Source organism: Oryzias melastigma, linkage group LG14, assembly GCF_002922805.2.
Source record: "Oryzias melastigma strain HK-1 linkage group LG14, ASM292280v2, whole genome shotgun sequence".
Taxonomy (NCBI): Eukaryota; Metazoa; Chordata; class Actinopteri; order Beloniformes; family Adrianichthyidae; genus Oryzias; species Oryzias melastigma.
Genome location: NC_050525.1, coordinates 7,045,052 through 7,066,282, shown reverse-complemented (window position 1 = coordinate 7,066,282; position 21,231 = coordinate 7,045,052). Strand labels below are relative to the sequence as shown.

The 21,231-nt window shown below is 39.4% G+C and overlaps 1 protein-coding gene across 1 annotated transcript in view; it reads right to left on the bottom strand.

The window, feature by feature from the left end:
- LOC112138977 (protein turtle homolog B) overlaps window positions 1-21,231 on the bottom strand; it is an 81,107-nt gene that overhangs the window by 9,965 nt on the left and 49,911 nt on the right. The window contains exons 15-18 of the mRNA XM_024261661.1: window positions 15,821-15,985; window positions 13,622-13,667; window positions 6,056-6,537; window positions 4,912-5,143 (exon numbers count right to left, since the gene is read on the bottom strand). Coding sequence (XP_024117429.1) covers window positions 4,912-5,143; window positions 6,056-6,537; window positions 13,622-13,667; window positions 15,821-15,985 — 925 coding nt within the window. The remainder of the gene's footprint in view (window positions 1-4,911; window positions 5,144-6,055; window positions 6,538-13,621; window positions 13,668-15,820; window positions 15,986-21,231) is intronic.

Sequence of the window (21,231 nt, the reverse complement as noted above, 5' to 3'; positions counted from 1 at the left end):
AAAAAAAAAAAAAAACTAATTAATCCCAATAAGCATAATAAAAACATTTTTGGGAGAAGTTTGATCCAGCTGGATTTCATATTGGCTGCTCACAGGTGGGGGCATGTCTGTCTTCTCTGAACTGCTCGGTTTCCACGGCGTCATTATGGTTTAAAATTCATGGCGATCTCCATCCCAAAATAAAATAATGGTCAGTTTCCTCTTTGGATTTCTCATAGCAGACAGCTCCGTTTCGCTTCGGCCTCCCCGCCCTTCATGGCAGGTGTGCTACTGCTGCATTACAGCCGTCAGAATGACGGTAATTCTCCGCCTTATTTTTAAAAATAGATCGGTTTTGTCCGAAAACTACAAATAAATGCTATATAATCTCTTTAATTTAATAAAATCTCAATTTACAGGATCTAAAAAAAAGTTTACGTTTATTTTAGACTGAGTATTTTTACGCTGATCTCAAAGCTGCAGGGCAGGACGCCTGAGGGCAATTAATAAATATTAACTAATTAATTATGTTCTATTAATCGCGCACGTTAACGCATCAACATTCATAGCTCTAGTGTTAACTACACATACTAGTTTGCCTTCCATTTGTACAACGGGTCCCCGCGGAAGGCCACTCCTGCCCACAGGAGCGTTTATTGAGGTCCTGACCTGCCTGATTGCCTCCACGATTGGAAGTGAGACAGATACCCTGACCCACCCTTCCCACCACTGGGTCTGCAGTCTTGCCTGGGGGATCCGAGCCCACTCAGGCAGCAGGGTTGCCCTGAAGCACGTGCTTCTCGAGCCCTGGCCACAGACCAGGGGCCTGTGCGGAGAGGACCCCCACCTCCTCCTCCAGCGCTGTAGCTCCTGGGGATACCTGCTTAATCCTGCAAACAGCATATGCTTGTCTCAAAGACTAGGCCAAAAAAAAAAATATGAAGAGATGAAGTTTTTCTTTATGTTCATCTTCAGAATGTCGTTCAGTATCAGACTCCTAGCAGTGACTGGACTAGGTCAGTCACTGAACAGAATGTACCCCGCGTCCTTTTCTTGTCAGAGTTGTGGTGTCCTAACTCCATGCATTGACACAACCAATGAGATTAATATCACAAGAGATGGCCCGTAGGCTTTTAACTTTTGTCCAAAATACGTAAAAAGGCGACGCCATATTGGACTGGTATAAAAACAAAGACACATAGTTTAGCAGAACCAGTAAAATGACCATTAAATGCTTCATTTTGGTCCGATTTTAGAAAGGAAAAGTCCTCAGAAGAATGATTCCCAGGTCATGGTAATAATGTTTTGTATAAAGTTCAACAAATGAACGACATTTCAAACTTTTTTATAAATAAATAGGTTATTATTAAGGAAACCTAATCATACCTGATGCAAGGTTGTGATTTTATTCAAATCTACACACAGAGACTTATATAAACTCTTAGTCTCCTCTGTCCATGTTTATAAACTGATCGGTGGGTTATGCAAATTACTCCTACATAAAAAAATCACAGGATTACCCTCTACTTTCATTCCATGTGCCTTGTGAGTTGGTAGCAAATGGGCTGCCTGTATTTTTTCACCCCGACAAGCAGCTGTCAGAGTGACTGAAGTTCACACCATCAGAGTGCAGCATTGTCTCTATTTTTTAATGTCTACATCAGGTGGAGTAACGGCATAGAAGTTGGTGATGTAGACTTCAGTCTGGTTTAGTCATTAAACCAGTAGGAACGATTTAGTTGGATGTAATGCTCACCCACAAAAACATTTTAAAACAGGAGATTTGACTTCAACTGCTCAGGGTGTTCCAACAAAAAAGAGTTCTTGTCTTAACAACATTTCTTTGCGTAGCTGAAAGGTAAAAAAAATAATGATATACAATGTGATGGTGTAAGAAAATGTCTTTTGGATGATTTAAAATAACCACCAATCACATGGAAATAAGAGTCAAAATTGACGATTTACTAATAGGAAGGCAAATCACTGAAGTCATTAATTCATATGTTATGACCACTGTATAATAAAAATAAAGATTGTGATGCTACATGGTTATTGTGCATGCACATGTGCACATGAACAAGTAGCCAAAAACACTTAAAAAAATAGTCTATTTATATTGTATATAAGTAAATGACAAGTGTTTCTCATAAAGTGTCAGTCAGGGGAAATACATTTAGATTTGGTTAAATAACTTCAGGACCATAAGACATCCGCCGTGAGATCCACATGTCATCTTGTTTGTACGTTCCCAGTATAGGGTCAATGGGTACCCACCGGGGATTCCGAACCTCCATTTCTCTTTAGCTGCTCAGTTTTGTCCTTCATGGTCTTGCTCTACACTGATTTATGATATTTCCATTTTGAGACTTTGCGTGCTGTGCCATTCTTTTTTAGAAGACTGCTGACACGGATTCCAAATGTGCAAAACAGGCTGGATTCCAACGTCACCAGACTCCAGGCTACGGGCTAACATCACATATACACATTTTTATATAATTTGGAGTACGGCAACTCCAAAACAGAAAGGCCACCTGAACCCTTACGCTATGTTCACACTGGACGTGGAAGTGGCGCGGAATGGAAGCTGCTTCCATTTGGTGCCCTTGTTAACTATGGTGTGGTTCACACTAGGCACGGAGTGCCGCGGTCCTTCTCGGAAGGCTTGTGCCGTGCAGCAGATTGTTTCGGCGTCTGGTCTATTTTGTGCTCGAGCTGCGAGTAATCCGCATCGATTCTGACAGAAAGTTACATTAAGATACATGAGAAAATCTGGTTTATTTTCAAAATATAACCAATTTTTCACAATAAAATACCACAATTGACTAATGCGATCATGTTTCTGTGTCTAAACTGATTGAAAATAAAAACAACACGCACAAAACAGACACACATACTTCCACATTTGTCTTGACAACAGATAAATTAAAGAAGCTTAGGCCTACTATCTACTTACTTCTTCTTAGCAGAAACATTGAGTAATATTTTTAGGCTATTAATTTACCTGTGACGGCAAAAACAGAAAACGCTCTAGCAGAAGCTTCTGCCGACCGTCACGGACAAATGTGCGTCTGGTGTGAATTGCAGGAGAGAGCGGATTCCGCGCGCGCTGCGCGTCTTCTTTCCCTTATTAGCTTTAAATAGATTTGTGCCTTTGCTGCACGGTCCGTGTACATTTTTCCACTTGATTCCATCAGTTTATTATTTTAAGCTGGAAAAATGAGACTTAGCATCATCATTTCTTAGATAAGACACAACAAAGAAAAGGAGTTGACAAGCACAGGACGGGGTTCTTGTTTTAGGCCACCTTGTTTGACATCCCACCCACTTTCAGACAAGATTCTCAGGGAATCAGATCATACAAGTCTTTTAAAACACATACAAAGAGCATGTAAGATAACTGAGGACGTGTGCGTTGGTCTTCAGTAAGCATGCTACATTGATAAAGATAGTCAACAAATGTACAAAAGATATTCATAAAACTGAGTTTGATCAAACTGAGTAAGGCATATGTTTACTTCATATCCATTTATCTTAAGAATTTTTGTTTAAAACATTTTTTATATTTTCATTTTCTTTGTTTTTACAAAAGAAAATACTAAAAGGCTTTACAAATGTGATAAATAAATGGAGATAAATGAAATTTCTTTTGTAAAAATAAACCTTTAAGTACTCGTATTTGTTTATTGGAAAACAGTGTGAGATTGTGGTCAGTTAGCAAATACCTGAAGCATGAATCCTATGTGTGCAACACTTCTACCTGGTCCTACCACGAATGGCATATGCATGTCTTTCAGAATGCATAATGTACTTAAAATTGCAGAACTTAAAACGCATTTCCATTTCAACAAAGGAAAAGGAAACAACTGAAAAGAAATTTATGTGCTTACTGACAGAAGGAACAAATCAAAGACTCAAAGCCTTGTATTCCCCTTTAAAGGACGAGGTGATCAAAATAGTCCCACCTGCTAACCCCCCCCTTTCAGACATGGATCCAACCCTTACCTATTGCGGTGTAGAGGACCTGGTCACAACAACGCTTCCCAGATAGCTGAGATCAATCAAAAACAAAGCAGGTAAGACTCCAGGAGTCATTAAAACCACCACAGTGTCCCTAATTCATAATGATGGAGACATTGCAGTAATGAGAAGCGGACAGGCCCTGTGACACACTTTGCCCAAAAACCTCTCCATGGTCGTCAGACCTAAAGGATTCCTGAGGGCGTTGAAAGGTTTGAAGAAATGAGGGTTACAGAAAAGGAAAGGAAAGTTGGGTCAAAAATTCAAAGTGGTTGGAATGTAAGAGAGCTGCTCATGCCATGAAGTCGCTAAGGCTGAGGATGGGCCGCAGGGCCTGCCAAGATGAACCTTTCATAAAGCAATCTTTGTGAATGATAACAGCACTTTAGTCTCACAATCAACTGAATAAATATTGTGGGATTCCTCCTATTAAGTAAAATCAAGGTAAAACATGATAGGAAATCTTTAAGTGACAGATGTAAATTCCCATTTCCAGAAAATATATTAAACCTTTACTGTTGTCAGTGTTTTTGTCCATGTGAACTGTAGCCCTTTTAGGTTTAATATGGAGTTGGTGAGAACAATTATTTTCTTGCCAATTAAACATGTTTGTGGAATTATGTGAATATTTTCTTTAGTTGATTCACTTGGAACAATACTTTTCAGGTTATGTGAGTTAATACCTCCAACTTACTGTCTGACATTAAAAACATCACTGTCTAGTCTTAAACCACAAACACAACCTCTAGATCTTCAGTTCTTTACTAGAGAAAAAACAAAGCTTTACAGTGACAGTAGTTAGCATCAGGTAGATTTTAGACAGCACTTCAAAAACCAAGCAATTTTATACACCAAAGCATTATGGGTTGTGCAGATGACACAAATGTTGTCTTTCTCCATGCATAACACACCTACCCTGAAGCTGACAACTGGGGTGGAGAGGGCTCGGATGGAAGGATCTCCTCCTCTGTCCTCCTCTGAGATGGCATCTGTCCAAATAAATTGATGGTTTCCATGGAGGGTGAGGGGGACAGGGAAGCTGGGTAGCTTGTTGCAGAGGCTGAAAAAGCCATATGAGATCGATAGCTGGGGGTACCCTGGCCTTGGGCAGGTGAGGATGAGGGGGATGTTCTCCTTGAGAAGCTGGCTGCAGAGGGAGGGAGGAGCGTAATCTCAGACATCTCTGTGGGCATAGGAGCTTGAACTATGCTAGGACGTGGCCTAGGACGCACAACCATCTCTGGAGAGCTTTCGTGAGAACTAAAAGGGCTTTGGGTGAGGGGTGAGAGTCGAGAAGGCTGAAGGACCACCTGATGCATGCCAGAATCCATCCTACGAGTCTGCCTGGGACTAAAATGAGGAGTGGTGTCAAACCACCGTGTATCTAGACTACTGAAAGTGCTAGGGACAATGTGGGCCATTGGATCGGTGTAAGGCAAAACCGGCACGCCTATACCTTGACCTGTGTGTCTTAGCTGCCCTAAATGTGCCTCTTGCATAGCTAGATGCCTGGCTGGGGAGCCACGAGGCTTGGCCTTACTTGGGGACTTTCTTGGGTGGCTCTTTGGGGCTTCTAACGGTAGAACAACTGGATAAGTGGGCATGGGCAAAGTAGAGGAGGTTTTGAAAGCACTGTAAGGAACAGTATGGGGTGGAGGGGGATAGTTGTGGTCAGGGCGAAGACGCAGGGGGTAATGCGGAGGAAAAATAAACTGAGGCCCCTCCAGGCTGGAAAAGGTAAAATCCAGTCCCTGCCAAATCTCTGGTGAGCGAGAGGAAGGAGTTAGCGCCAATGGAAGAGGGAAACCGGAGACAGCATAGTGTGGAAAATCACCTTCTCCCATTTCCTCAGGAATCACAGGGTGCACGAAAGGACCCTCAGCAAGGTACGGAGGGGAGGACATGACAGAGCTGAGTGGGCTGGTTTCAGGCATGTAAAAAGGTGGTGGAGGATCATGATCTCCATGGGGGCCTAAATAGCCATAGAAAGCCCTATGATGTAGAGAACCTCGGATCTGGCCTGTGGCCTGCAGCCGGCTGCTCTCCATGATGGTCATACCTTCAAAAGGCCTGTGGAAGCGAGGGCTGTAGGCTGGAGGATGAAGGTAGGATTCCTGACTGGAGATGGGAGAAATCTGATGAGGCCGAAGAGGAGCCATTACTGGCGGAAGAGACCTGGGATCATCATTCTCCTCATCTGACTGCCGAAATTCTGGGTAGAGGTCTGATTCTTCGACAAAAGGGAAGCCCTGGATTCGCCTGGGCTTGACAGACATTTCTGCATCAGTGGCATCTATGACAAATCTCCCATCTGGACCGCGCCTGATAAGTTCTATGGGTGTTATTGGTTCAGCTTCATGTTTCGAGGTGTACTTCTTGCTTGTTATTGCTCTTTTGGTCCTCTTGTAGAGAGACAGTTCCTCTTTCTTCTCTGAACTTGGAGGGGATTTCCTTCCATGCTGGTCATGACTGTCTTCAGACGTCTCTGATAAGGATGCCTTTGAGCCGATGCTCACAGGGCTCACGATTCCTGAAGACGACCTTTGGAAAGAAATCAAAAAGATTTAATAGTGGAAATGTACATTTCTAAGGATGCGGCAGTATTTGGTGACATTGGGTGACATTCAAGATATAAATATTTAAGTTTAGAATGAGAACTATGAACTATCTATATTTTCTTAGATGCTTAAAACACTAAAAGAAAGTTCTTCTTGGCAATGACAAAAGAATATACTGAAAAACGCTATGTATTGAGAAATGGTTTATTCTTTCTTTCACTCACTTAAAATTGTTTTTAGTGTTAGCTCAAAAAGTAACAAAGGAAATGTTTTTTCCTGTAAAATCAGATGTAAAATCTGAACCTGGACATGCACTTTAAAGTAAAGAGATATTTAGTTGTGCAGATCTACTTCAAGAGATTAAAATATCATGGAAAAGTGTATTCATTTCCATAGCTCTTTTCAAAAAATGTAACTTTCTTAGAATATGGATTAATGGGCCACTGTTTAACAGATTTCAAGAATTTATTTGTGTTCTTGTTTTGTGGTTCCAGCTCTTAAAACAGGTTGCAAGGTGGCGTCGAGTGACAAGCGGGTATGATTTCATCACAAAATTGGGAAACAGTGGGCTCTGAATCTGTATTCCATGAAAGTTTAAATATTTAAAAGGAATTCTGGAAATAAATACACTGTCCCGAAATATTCTAATTTTAGTGGAACGGTCTGTTTGTGCAGATGCAGAGGTTGGGAAAAACAAGACAACTGTTTTCACACTGTCAAGGAGGTGCACAAAAAGTGGGGATATCTTACATGAATTGACACACTGCAACTTAAGTCCATTGCAAAGACTTAGAAACAAAACTGACAACAACAATCTGGCTTAAGGTTATATGAATTAATTATTGATCAAAGACTAAAAATTTGTTATTAAAAAAATTTAAAAAAAGAAAAAAAAAACCCTGCCAGACCTATTGGTCAGGGACAACAGATTGAACATTTTGACAACATAGCAAGGCAAACATTACCGACCCACTCCAATAACACATTGTGTTTTTGGTGTTTTTATCATGTTCTTGTGGCATTTTTCTTGTGGACATATATAAAAAAATGGTACCACTTTTCTAAAAAGCTCAATAAACACATTAACAAACATGTTTACAAGACGTGTATTAGCACTATAAGTCAAATAAGGTTTATTAACATACTTCGTAAGATTCATTAACGTCTAAAGTACAACCATTGTCTACAAAGGCCATTTAAATAAACTGCTTACTAGCTTAACAAATGTATCAATCTTTGTCAACATTATACTGAGTATTTTGCAGTACCTCATCTAAAGTTTTACCAAAAAAATACGATTAAAATTATATATCTGAGTAATTCTTTATTCAAATCATTTTGAATCAGGAGCAGATTAAACATGCCATTTGAAAAAAACTTGCATTTGTGATGAAGATAACAAACTCTATGGGCTACAAGCTCCCTGCTCCGCTCCACTCCCACTTGCAGACGACTAGATCCATGTACAGGGCAGCCATGGTGCAGAAGTCTAATCGGTAAAATGTAGGTTCAATTGCCACCTTGCCCACCCATGTGTTATAGTGTCCTTGGGCAAAACACTGAACTCCACCTTGCTCCCGGTGGTTTTAGTTTGGCGCCAGTGTTAGGTAGCATAGTTGAAATCAGTGTAGTTTATCAGTTTAGTCTAGTTTCTAGTCTTTTATTGTCCAGTTTGGGTGAGTCTGTATGAATTGTAGCCTCAGTTTCCTGTTCTTAGCTGACAGCAGTGGTATCCAGTGTGGTCTTCTGCTGCTTTAGTCCATCTGCCTCATGAATAGATTTATTGTGCATTCAGAGATGTTCTTCTGCAGATCTCCTAAACCAGTGGTTATTTGAGTTACTGTTGCCTTCTATCAGCTAGAGCAAGTCTGGCCATTCTTCTCTCACCTATGGCATCAACAAGGCAAGTCTGTCCACAAAAAATATATTTTCTCTTTCTCTGACCATTCTCTGTAAACCCTAGAGATGGTTGTGGGTGAAAATCCCAGTAGAATCCCATCAGCGGTTTCTAAAAATCCTCAGACCAGCCCATTGGGCACCAACAACCATGCCACATTCAAAGTCTCTTTCTTACCCATTCTGATGCTCGGTTTGAAGTGCAGCAGATCATATTGACCATGCCTGCATGTCTACATGCATTGAGTTGCTGCCATGTGATTGGCTGATTAGAGCAGATGGACAGGTGTCCCTAATAAAGTGGCCAGTGAGTGTACAGTATTTATTGAAAGGATGATTGAGATATGAAACACAGTTGGCAAATATGTTGGGAGTATATATATATATATATATATATATACTCCAACTTTAAACCTCACTGCACAACCAAGTGCTTTTGAGTCGACTTTGGTCAGGTCAGGCTATGCCTCACCAGCAAAATATAGCCTAAAAAATGCATGAATTACATAACATGAATGTATACATTAAAAAATTTAAACTAAAAATTAAATGTTATTTTTTTAGACATGTTTTTTCTATATTTTTACTAGTTTCCTGTTCAAATCCGCCCAGCAGCGCTGGGTGTGGCAGCTGTAGCCCCGCCTCCCCAGTGCCGCACACACTGACTGTAGTGGCAGCTGACGCATGCATTGTCATCATAAAAGACGCTTTATTTTAAAATTACCCAATTTGCTTATCTCTCGCCTTCTGTCTGATTACATTGGTGCCAGTTTGTGACATACTTAGTATTTTTATCCGCTAAAAATGCACTGTAAACACACTAGGTGAAGCAGACAGTCTACTGGCTGCACAGTATACATGCCACAAGGCAGAGGGCGCTGGTGAGCCCAGAGAATGTGACACCGCGGCTAAAGAATAACAGAATTATCGGCAGCAAGTCAAATGAAGCCGTCCAGTACTCTTTAATGTTGTTTAGCATCAATTTCTTAATGGAAGATTTAGTATTTGAGCCCATGAACTCAAGAAAATATTTAGACACGTTATTGGCAGTGATCTCCACTGAGACAGAGAAACTTTTAACACTGAAGAAAGAAAAGGAAGACTTCTACAAACAGAACATTCATGTGTTTCTTCAGAAGGAGCAGCACACAGACTTCATTCATAAGTAAAGGTAAGTCAATAATAATCAATCTTGGGGATTTTTTTTCTATGCTATAGTTTGTAAAGAAAATAAAAATAATGAAATGAAATTTTAAACAACACACTTTAACTGTTGTCAGTCCATCCATCCATCCATTTTCTTGACCGCTTCGTCCCTTTCGGGGTCGCGGGGGTGCCGGAGCCTATCCCGGCTACTGATGGGCGAAGGCGGGGTTCACCCTGGACAGGTCGCCAGTCTGTCTCAGGGCCTCAATCACACACACATCCACTCTCACACGCACACCTAGGGGCAATTTAGAGTCACCAATGAACCTATGAAGCACGTTTTTGGACGGTGGGAGGAAGCCGGAGTCCCCGGTGAAAACCCACGCATGCACGGGGAGAACATGCAAACTCCACACAGAAAGGTCCCAGCCGGGATTCGAACCGGGGCCTTCTCGCTGTGAGGCGAGAGCGCTAACCACTGCGCCACCGTGCAGCCCACTGTTGTCAGTCAAATGGGGAATAAGCTGCTTTGTGCGGTTCATATGTCTGTAAATCTGACGTCAGTGTCTCATCAGCCGTGAACCTCACCGCACGTCACTGGTGTGTGTGTGTATATTTAAAATGTTTGGTTTAAATTTCTTATATTCATAAATATAAATGTAATTTCAGAAAGTAATACACTCAAAGCCAACAAAATTTCATTCCATACATCATACAAACCAAATATATTGATTTCATAATGTGGTCCAGAACATCAGGTTTCTCACATAGAAGCTTTAAAGATTGAATACATTTTAATCTACTTTAATTTTAATTTACCTCATTTTGTGTTAAAACAAGGTCTAGAATGTTATAACTTTTGTCCTTATCTGTATTTATTAGCATAAAATGACTAAAAAATTAGCTCATGTGTTTAGCTTTTAAGTAGATGCTACATTTTAGAGCCAAAGTGGTTTGTCGCATATTCAAGAGAATAGGCAATACGGGGTTAAAACCTCATTTGTTTCAGTTGACAAACAGATTGAGGTGTTTTTAAGGTTTAGGAAGACTGAGGCCAGTATTGTTGTTGTCTAGTGAGGAGAAGTGACTGGGAGCATGCAGACAGACCGGGACTTTCAGGGCCTGTACCAAAGTGTACAAGGGGGTGGGTACATGGTGTGCAAAACCGAGCACACTCACTGAGGACTGGAGGGCTGCTGCTGGTGGAGTGCGCCCAGCCCTTCCCAGTAGGGCTCGACACTGGGAAAGAAACTAAGCGGACTCCTGTAGAAATGTGGAAATCAGAAAGTAAGGAGTACTGAGGATGTCAAGTAAACACGAGGCCTGCCAATAAGAAGCAATAAACAGTGAAACTTGACAATACAGCGGACAAGGCTTTGCTCAGATGAGAAGACATTTTTTTTGCCAAGATTTTTTCTTTAAATAGCCACTGTCTGATGACACCTTTTATAACAAGAGGAAAATGAGCTTCATTAGTCATTTTATACAGTGGTCCCTTGCAATAACGCTGTCCACCTTTCATGGCCATGCAGTCGCTGATTTTTATGAGAGCAATTTAGCATTTTTTTTTCAAACAGTGCACTGTGTCCTGGCTCCTGATTGGTTAGACTAGGGGCCTGCAACCTTTAATGCTAAAAGAGCCATTTGGTCCAGATTCTCATGGAACGACACTCAGCGAGAGCCGCAAAGTTTCACTTTCAAGTTAGAAAAATACGCTTTATTTATGTTTTTGTGGCATTTAAGTCTTTCATTTATCAAATATAGCTTTGAAATGTTGAGTTTTTCTATATATAACAAATTTAACTTATTTCACTTTTGACAATAGAACATTCAAGTTCCTTTCAAAATAAAACACATTCTGTGTTTAATCAGATCCTCCAGCTGCAGCAGATTTACTTCAGTTAAAATGCAAGAAATATTTTTTGTTATTGACTTTGGTGTTCCTTCATTCTTTTTCTTCTTTTACTAGTGAATAAAAACATGACAGTCTTAGTGTAGAATCCAAATTATCTTAAAATCTATACATGTAAATGCAATAAGGTAATGTCCATTCTGACAGTAGATTAAACCTTTTACTGCCATTTTAATCTGTTAGAACAGGACTCTGCAACCTTCAACACTTAAAGATCCATTCAGGTCGATTTCTCGCCAACCCAGTAGGAGCCACAAAGTCTTCACTCAACCTTTAGAAAAATAAGATACTGATTTATATTTATGTTTTTGCTGCTGACATGATACATTTAAATACACAATTGTGTTCTTTTTTTTGCATAAATAAAACAATTTAAAAAAAAAGAAATAGTTTATAACTTTTAACAGAACTTTGCATGACTTCCTTTCAAAATAAAAGACATCCTACACCATGTGTAAGGATGTCTGTGTATTCATCCTTGGCCCGATCCGAATACTCCCCTTCTCCCTCCCCCTTAGCCCTCTCCCCTGATTTGAAGTGGTGGTTGCAGTCAAAGTCGTGTCTGGAATTATTATTTTTTAAGTTTCACACTCCAAACAGAGGGGTCCAAAGTCAACTATCGCGACAGTAAACAGCGTCACGCTAAGAAGCTCTTTTCTTCACTTTGGTGCGCTCTGAACCACAGAAGTTTACATTTAAATAAAAGTAATGACTTTATGTTGTAGTGTGACCTTTTTAATGTTATAAAACCGCGTTTGTAATGTTTATTCAACCGCTGGAAGCTCCACGCTAAAGCTAGCGGACTGCGATGTTGATGATGTCATCGAACAAAAGTCACATCCGAAATATTAGACACTATTTTTTTCATCACCCTCCGTTTGGAGCAAGCACTGCGAGATAAACGAAGGGGGAGGGGCTAAGGGAGAGGGAGAAGGGGAGTATTCGGATCGGGCCTACGTGTGCACCAGGACTCCTCTGGCAGCTGGTCGACTTAAAGCACCTTGTTCTCGGTTGATGGAATTGCAAACATGTTGAAAAAGTTTGTTTGAAAAAATCATCTCTGTAGCTACTTATAATGTATAATGTACTTATAATACAGAGAAACGACGTTACGAGAGGTTGTGATTGACTGACGAGAAGATTTAGAATGTGTGTGGAAATGGGTTTTTGTGAGCCTCAAGCAGTGTGGTAGAATGTTCTACTAATGTTGGATTATTCTGATGTGGAAAAACAACTGTGGGCTGAACTTTATCAAACTAAAATATGAATGGATTTACCATTCTTGTTTACTTGTTTGTTTGTACTCAGTTTTAATTTAAACTTGATTATCATAAAGAAATACATGAATCTGGAAAACTTCACCTGTACCAGATGTTTATCTCTGAGTCACACTAATGGAAGGAAGTTTTAGATAAAGTTAGAGTCCCACTATTTGTTACACACCTCAGTGTGGGAAATTTGTTATCCGCATTTGACCCGTACCCTGGGGGAGCGGTGAGCTGCAGACACAGCCACGCTCAGGAACCATTTGGTAGTTTAACCCCCCAGTCCAACTCCTTAATGCGGAGTGTCCCATTTTTAGTCTTTGGTATGACTCCACAGGGATTTGAACCCACAACCTTCCAATTTCAGGGCAGACACTCTACCACAGGGCCACTGAGCTGGACTCATTTCAGATCAGCGATTCGGATGAATCATCACGCCGCCAGTGAAAAAAGATCCACAGTAACGGCCAGTTTCATCGGTGACCATCAGTTTCATTATCAAACAAATGATTTTATATCAAAATGCATTTTATTCTTGAATCTTTTTTATGGAATTTTAATTGGTCCATTTTATTAACACAAGCATAGAAGCTAAATTCCTTAGTTTGTCAGGTAAATACACAATAAGTGAATGTATTCATTAGTCTTGATAAGTTCTTAAGAAGACACAAACCAGTCTTTAAATAGAGCCGAGAAGAACATCGCATCAGCTTCACTCTGCATAAAACACTCAAACGGGGTACAACAGATGGTTTGACGTCTTAAAAAAAAAAAACCACAGACAGCAGCGGTCCATCTTAATCAGTTTTAAGAGTGTTAGTGCATTGATGTTGTTGAGTGTCACTTACGGAGTTTCCATGCTTTTTCTGCAGTGGGTTAAGGAAAGAGGTGGATCTGGAGAACAGCAGAAAACAGAGAACATGTTTGGCAAGTTTTGAAAATAAACATTGTCATCTTTTTTTGTTGTGTGTTAGGTTTTAAAGCAGGGAAAAATCTTTTCCTAAGTGGTCTGGATCGGTAAAACCACTGTAAAACCACTGTAAAACAACAACTTCAGGTTGTTCTCTTTGTTTTAAATATGACCTGTAGTGCTAAGAAAACAGAAAACCAGAAAACAAGTCAGGACACTGGTAAGGATTTTAGAGAAATTGGTTGATGGGAGTTGAGTCTTCAGCCTTGCTTCCATTGAGCAGTCCGGTCTGGTAAAGAGTAGTACAGGACGGTCCAGTTAATCCGCTCACTTCCACTGACCGGTTTGTTTTCACGCCACATGTGTGTTGCAGACCGCTAGCGTCTCATTGTAGTGAGGACGACTAGAAAAGCAACAACAATGGAGCTCATCCAGCAGCGGCTCCCCCCCAACCTTCTCGTTCTATTTTTCTACAAACCTACAGTGGATGGGGTCCATCAAGATGCACAGGTCGAAACAGTTTAATGGGTCCATTTTACAATGGAAATGCTCAAAACACTGGATTTGACCGGACCGGAGCAGACTGGTCAGTTCTCCTGAAGGGACAGTGAAGCCTTGCTTGCCGGTGCTGAGTCGAGGAAGAGTGTGTTGTCCAAACAGGAAGTAGGAAAACCCATTTAACTTGTAGTTCCAGACTGCCATGTTTGTAGTCCAAACACAGCAGAGGTCCACAGAGAGTGTTGAACATGAAGAGACTGGGGAGGACAGCGTGAGAACTCTCGAAGACGTGAAGCGGATGGATAAACGAGCATTCACAGGAGGTTGGTTGACAACAGAGAGACTCATTCACCTTCTCAGCTCTCAGCTGTCCTGAAAGTTGTCGCATTTGTTGGCATTAAGGCTGACAGAGTGGCAAATGAAGATTATATTCCTTTTGGTGAACACATCAAACACACATTCAATTTCATGAATGAATAGAAAGACGACCACTTTTCGAGGAAAACGCTGCGTCCACTTTTCTATTTTTTGACAGAGACATGTTGGGGATATGAAGGTATTAGAGCACATGTGTCAAAGTCAAGGCCCGGGGGCCGGATTCGGCCCTCCAGGTCATTTTATTTCATTGTTATAAATGGTCCAATGTTATTTTGTGGTTATTTCTAACTTGTACAATTTTGACAAAATATTTTTTTATGCAGGGTAAAATATTGAAAGTTGTTTAAGGTTTAAGTTGATTTAGAATGTAATAATATTCTTGCCAGCTTTTATTATTCATAATTATTTTAAAAAGTGACGGTTTTAAAGCTTTAAAAATTGGTATTCTGATAGATTTTTTGACTATTTTAGCATTTATTTTTTGGCTTTTTTGGTGTTTAATGTTTAATGTTTCAGCTACATGCTAGCTGTTTTGGCTAATTTAGCCTTTTTTTTTTTTTTTTTTAGCCTAATTAGCATTTAGCTGATATCAGCTTCAGCGTTTTTAGCTATCAATTTCAACATCTTCAGCTATCAGCACTAGCATCTTCAGTGGCCACATTCAGCTTACAGCATTCACACTAGCATTATCACAGGTAATACTATATATCTAGTTCGTAATCATGTTAAAATGTTACATTTTTTAAGTTTTAAAAATGTAGTTTTATAGTGTTCAATAAATGTTTATCCTGTTTGGCCCGCGACCTAAGTTGGGTTTGGATTTTGGCCCCTTTGTGCGATCGAGTTTGACACCGCTGTACTAAGGTGATATGAGGTCATGTTAAACGTAGAAGTCATAGTAAATGTTGCGGACAAACACAGTAGCTGCACTCGCTTATCAGAACTGCTATTGCGCCTTTAAGTGGACTCACTGGAACAACAGTTTCCTTCATTGAAACATTAAAATGCATTTAAATACTTTACGAAATCCTCTTGCAGGCTGTTTGCAGGTCTAATTAAGCCTGTAAGCTGTACGTTTGGAGAACCCCTGTTTTAAAGCTGGACAGCTTTTCTTTGTTCTAAAAAAAATTTATTTTGCTTTGTTTGAAGGCAGTTTTTGAGAATTATCTTTTTTTTTTTTTTTTTTACCAGAAGGACATCTGACATTTTCTGATAGTACCACTGCACCTGCTGCCGAAGGTCATTGAACATTTCTTCCCACCTCTTTTCCTCTTGAGTTTCTTCCGGCGTTGCTTGTTGACGAAAAAGGCAGCCATTGTGCTGAACAAGATGGCCGCTGCCAGGAAGCAGATGGTGGCCACAATGCCAGCCACGACAGGCCGGGTAAGTCCACGCTCATCCACCATTTCTGGAGGAGGGAAGAACTCTGCAGGATGGGAGTCAAAAGAAAGCCTTGATAAAGTGGTGTCACATTGGTAAAGTGGGCATGTTGACACAATGATAGTCTGACTTTCAGCATATATTACAAAACAGAAGAGAATTAAAAACAGAATAATGGGCCAAATGTTGGACTTACACTGTCCCAATTTCTTGAAAATGGCTGCTTGTGTTTTAGACTGAAGATGTAGCATCCAAGATATGTCTTAAAACATTGGCTAATTTAATTTTAATTTTTAAAACTGATTCTGTTGGAAATTTTATTTTGAAAAACTACTGGATTCTCTCCCCCACATCCGAGTCATTCCTGGTGCATGTCAAGTCACATGTTTAAAATCCAACCATTCCTGTCCTGAACATGCACTGACTGCTAAATTGAACCCCCCCCCCCAGTTAACCAAAAACAAACATATTTAGAAAGTTTATTTTTGCAGAAGAAATTCAAACAAATGAAGACTTCAACTTCAAAATAAAAGAAAGAAGCATTTAGCAGATAGAAGCCATCTTTGTCCAAAATAAAGATTTGCCACAAACCAACAATGCTCTGCATGATATTCAGCTGTCAAATGTTATACGTATAAAAGGACTTTTATTGTATTTAACTGTCGCACCTTCAAAAGGAGAAAGTTGTCGTCTGATTTTTCTGGCTCCACACTGACAGTAATGGGTTAAGAGAATATCCTCATCACATTTTATTGATTCCCATTCAAAATCTAGTGTACAAATAAAGTTTAAAGAAGCTGCAGATATTTTACAGAAGATAAACTTTACCCACCCTGTAAATATCTCTACTGTCCTCAGATTTTTTTTTTATTATTAATTTGCTTTTTCACCATAATTATTGATATTTCATTCAGTGATCTATTTTCTAAAATGTCTCTGCCATAGATTTGTACAGTGATGTTTGTGTACTTGTACGGCTCTTTGAAAAATGGTATAATTGTGAACTTTATGGTGGTGCTCTTTATTTACTTATTTTTTTGTTTATTCGATTTTCCACTGTTTGCTTTAACTTGTTTTCTTTGCTGTAATAACCTGGTGCAGTTACATTGGGGGGTTAATTGGTTGTTGTTGTTTAATATATGTTAAAATTAATAAAAATAATAATAAAAAAAACAAGGTTAGGGAAATTTGAAGCTAAAATAATAATAATAATAATAATTTAAGCCGCCCTTCATCCTCGAACAGGCCGCTCCATGATGATATTATCTGACATTAAACCGGTTTATGGGCTGGAAAAGGTTGGAGACCACAGATTAGTACATAGTACCATGCACTGTACATGGTACTATGTGTATAGGCTGGTAGGTTTAATTTGGTTCCTATTATCCTTTCTTCAATTGCTCTCATGATCCTCTACCTACAAGCAGTTGATCAGATTTGGTGGATCTAAACTGTAATTAAGAACGACCGTCACATTTATCACTGCAGTTATTTTCACTATAGAAATGAGTCAAAGTTGAACCCTTTCATACATGAAGGTCACTAGTGTACAGTTTTGACAGAAATGTATACTCTGCCATAAGATACTATGCAAAGAGACGATAATCAGTTCAGAAATAACAGATCAGATTTGAGGGGAAACTAGATCCTATAATGACTTTTGTTACATTTTTGTCATTTCAGAGATTCTAAACATTTATAAATCAAGATAAAGAGATAGAGGAACCACCATTACAACACGATACCAGATTTTAAAGTATTTACAGTAACCATAAAATTACACCAAATCTATTAAACGGTGACCCTTAGAGGTAAAGAAAATATATTTAAAAAAATGGAGGGAGAACGGTAGGTTTACGTCTTGACTCATCAAGTGCAGGAGTACTGCTGCATCAGTGTGTAAAGTGTCTCCCCTCCCTTCATGCAGTCCTAGCATCACAGTCAAGGCTGCAGCCTTTGGCATATTGTCAAGGCTTTGCTGGAAATCCACAGCAGTGTAATCAATCTTTTGTTGCAAAACAGTAAATGGCATTATTTCTGACCTGCTTGAAGGTCACATGTCCATTCCAGCTGTATAGGTTTTCATTTTTGCGATCAAAAACAAAAATGTGGCTGAAAACCAAACTCCTTCATTGATGACTTCTGTAGGGACGTTTGTTTTGGAATATCCGTTCAGCTCAGTTAAAGTTCTCCACTAAGTCGTTTGAGGGAAAGTTAAGAAGCTATCATAATGAATAAATTTCCAAACCATGTTTTATTAAATCTCAAAATGTTCATACTTTTATAGAAAACAAAAAGCAAAGTGGACAAAGTTTTATAACAAATAATTGAACTAAATTTAGATCTGGGACTATTAGATGGGAAAAATGCAAACCCACATAAGAGACGTCATAAAAATGAAACAAAAGGTTGTCGTGTGTGTCATAAATCTATTTGTTAGGCAAATCAAAGCTGCACTCAGGTGATGCTGTGGTGTGGCCTCCCTGTGCATACTTTTCTTTTCACATGCTTTATAGATGGATTAGAGTTATGTTATGCACTCCAGCCTGTATGAAGCTGAATTGCACATCTAATTATGTTTTTTTAGCTTCCAGTGTCTCTTAACTTTCAGGATAACGTTTATTTTCATCCTCTATAAATATCTGCAGCTGCATTAAGCTTTATTTGTATTTTTTCACATAGGAACTCAATGCATAATTATAAAAATGAAAACTAAAAAAATCAGAGGCCAACTTCAGCCTCACCTGACTTAAAAGGTGCGACAGATGAATACAAAAAAAACCTTCATACAAACTGGTATTTTCTTAATATAATGATGAATATCTGATTTGAGAATCTTTATTCACAGGATCCTTATAACCTTAGACAGTCAGTTGCTGAATAATATTAATTATTATTATTATTGTGTGTGTGAGAAGCTGCCACAATAAATCTATACCTACAGTGAAAATTCCTGTTTTTTGTCGGCGTAACAGCTTTAAGAATGTCCATGCATCCATTTTGGGGTCAAGGGCTGCTGGAGCCTAACCCAGCCACTTGTGGGTGAAGGTGGAGTCCACCCTGGACAGGGTGGCAGACTGTCGCAGGGCCACAATCACACACCCATAAACACTCAGGGACACAAGTCCGGCCCTCCGGGTAATCATCCAGATCATTTTATTTCATTGTTGTTAATGGTCTAATGTTATCTTACGCTCATATCTAAATTTTAGAACTTTGACTAAATATATTTTAATGGAGAGTAAAATATTCAAAGTTATTTAAGGTTTAAGTTGATTTATTATGGAATAATATTCGTGCCTTTTTATTATTCTTAATGATATTAAAAATTTACGGTTTTAACGTTTAAAAAAAAACATTCTGCTACCTTTTTGGAATATTTTTGGCATTTACTAAGATTTTTAAGGCTGTTTTGGAGTTTAGCTAATATTTCAGCTACAAGCTAATTGTTTTGGCTGATTTAGGCTTTTTTTAGTTTCTCGGGCTGTTTTTGAGTTTAGCTAATATATGCTTTTTTTGGTTTTTTGGGCTATTTTGAAGTTTAGCTATTTTTTCAGCTACACGCTAGCTGTTTTGACTAACCTTAGTTTTTTTTTATTAGTTTTTTTGGCTAATTTGGCATTTAGCTAATATTTTAGCTGGCTATCAGCTTTAGTGTTTTCAGCTATCAGCACTAGCATCTTCAGCTATCAGCACTAGCATCTTCAGTGACCAAATTCAGCTTACAGCATTCACACTAGCATTATCACAGGTAATGCTATATATCTAGTTTATAATTATGTTAAAAAGTTACAGTTTTAAAGTTTTAAAAGTTTACTTTTAGTGTGTTCAATAAATGTTTATCCTGTTCGGCCTGCGTCCTAAGGTTTGTTTTGGATTTTGGCCCCTAGTGCGATTGAGTTTGACACCCCTGATGTAGAGTAACCAATTAACCTATGAAGCATGTTTTTGGACGGTGGAATGAAGCCGGAGTCCTCTGAGAAACCCCACGCATGCACGGGTAGAACATGCAAACTCCACACAGAAAGGTCCTCCATTGGTGATTCTGTTTCTATGTCCTCCAGCTGGGATTTGAACCAGAGACCTTCTTTTTTAATGAGGCAAGAGCGCTAACTACTGAACTGCTGTGCAGCCCGTTTTACGACTTTAGTGAATGTATTTCGGACACATGACAGAGTGATCTGACATGAGCCAAGAAGGAATCAGAATTGGTGGAGAGTTTTTCAAAATAAAACTTCCTTCAACATCAGAAAGAAACCTGTAAAAATGTAGCTGTGTTTCTCTTTCTTTTCTTCTTTTTTATGCAACCTGGTGTCAATGGAGTGATACACTGCCGTAAAGAACTGACAAAATGTCCAGGGAGGAACCCCCCCACCAAAAGAAGCTGACATGGGCTTCGGTCCTGCTGTGACCCTGCACAAAACTTAGAAGAAGAATGGCAGTTTGTCAGGCCTGAAGTTATGTTTGTAACTGCTCACGTCTTCTCTCTGAGGACTTTTGGAGCTCAGCTTCAGCAGTTCACCACCACTGTGTATGATCATTGTCTTTATGCTACACAAATTAGATGTGGAGGAACCTTTGATTTTCTGCCGTTCCCCATTTTTCACCAGGGGAGGGCAGCAGAAGAGCTTCTTTAATCCGAGGCTCCCTGGAAAATCTCTTCATGCAGCAAGCAGCTGCTTCAAGCAGGGATGTGTACTCTGTGACCTTTGAAGACGAGCAATACGTCATCTTTCAAATGTCTAATCTTAGAATCCATAAAATCTATCACATCTACAGGAGCTTTGATGAAGTCTTGTTGTCTATTCTGGGTATAAAGCGGCCGCTTCTGTTGAGCAGTGACTTTGCAAAACGATGATGTCATACTTTTCAGGAGCCACAAAGGAGCCTGCATGCAAATTGATCTTAAATTTAACTATGCTGAGGGAGCAAAATGCAAAGTTGCCTTTGCAACACGTAGCAGCTCTCATCAGCCTGATGTTAGAGATGCAAGGATCCGACGTGGACCGCTGGAAGTGAAAGGCACCAACCGCATCATCCATCTCTGGAATGTTAACTACATGCTAATCAGGGTATGTAAATGCTTAAGTATTGACTGAACGTCCTGATGCCGAACAAGCTGATTTAAAACAATCCCTTCATTTTTCACACACGTTTGACAAACTTTAGACATGATCTTTCATGATATTTAGTATTTTCATTTTGGTTCCAAACGTCCTCCAACAAACGCTGCTATGTTTGAACAAACCTGTGATATTAACAGAAATGAGTTTCATAAAGTAGCAGGAGGAT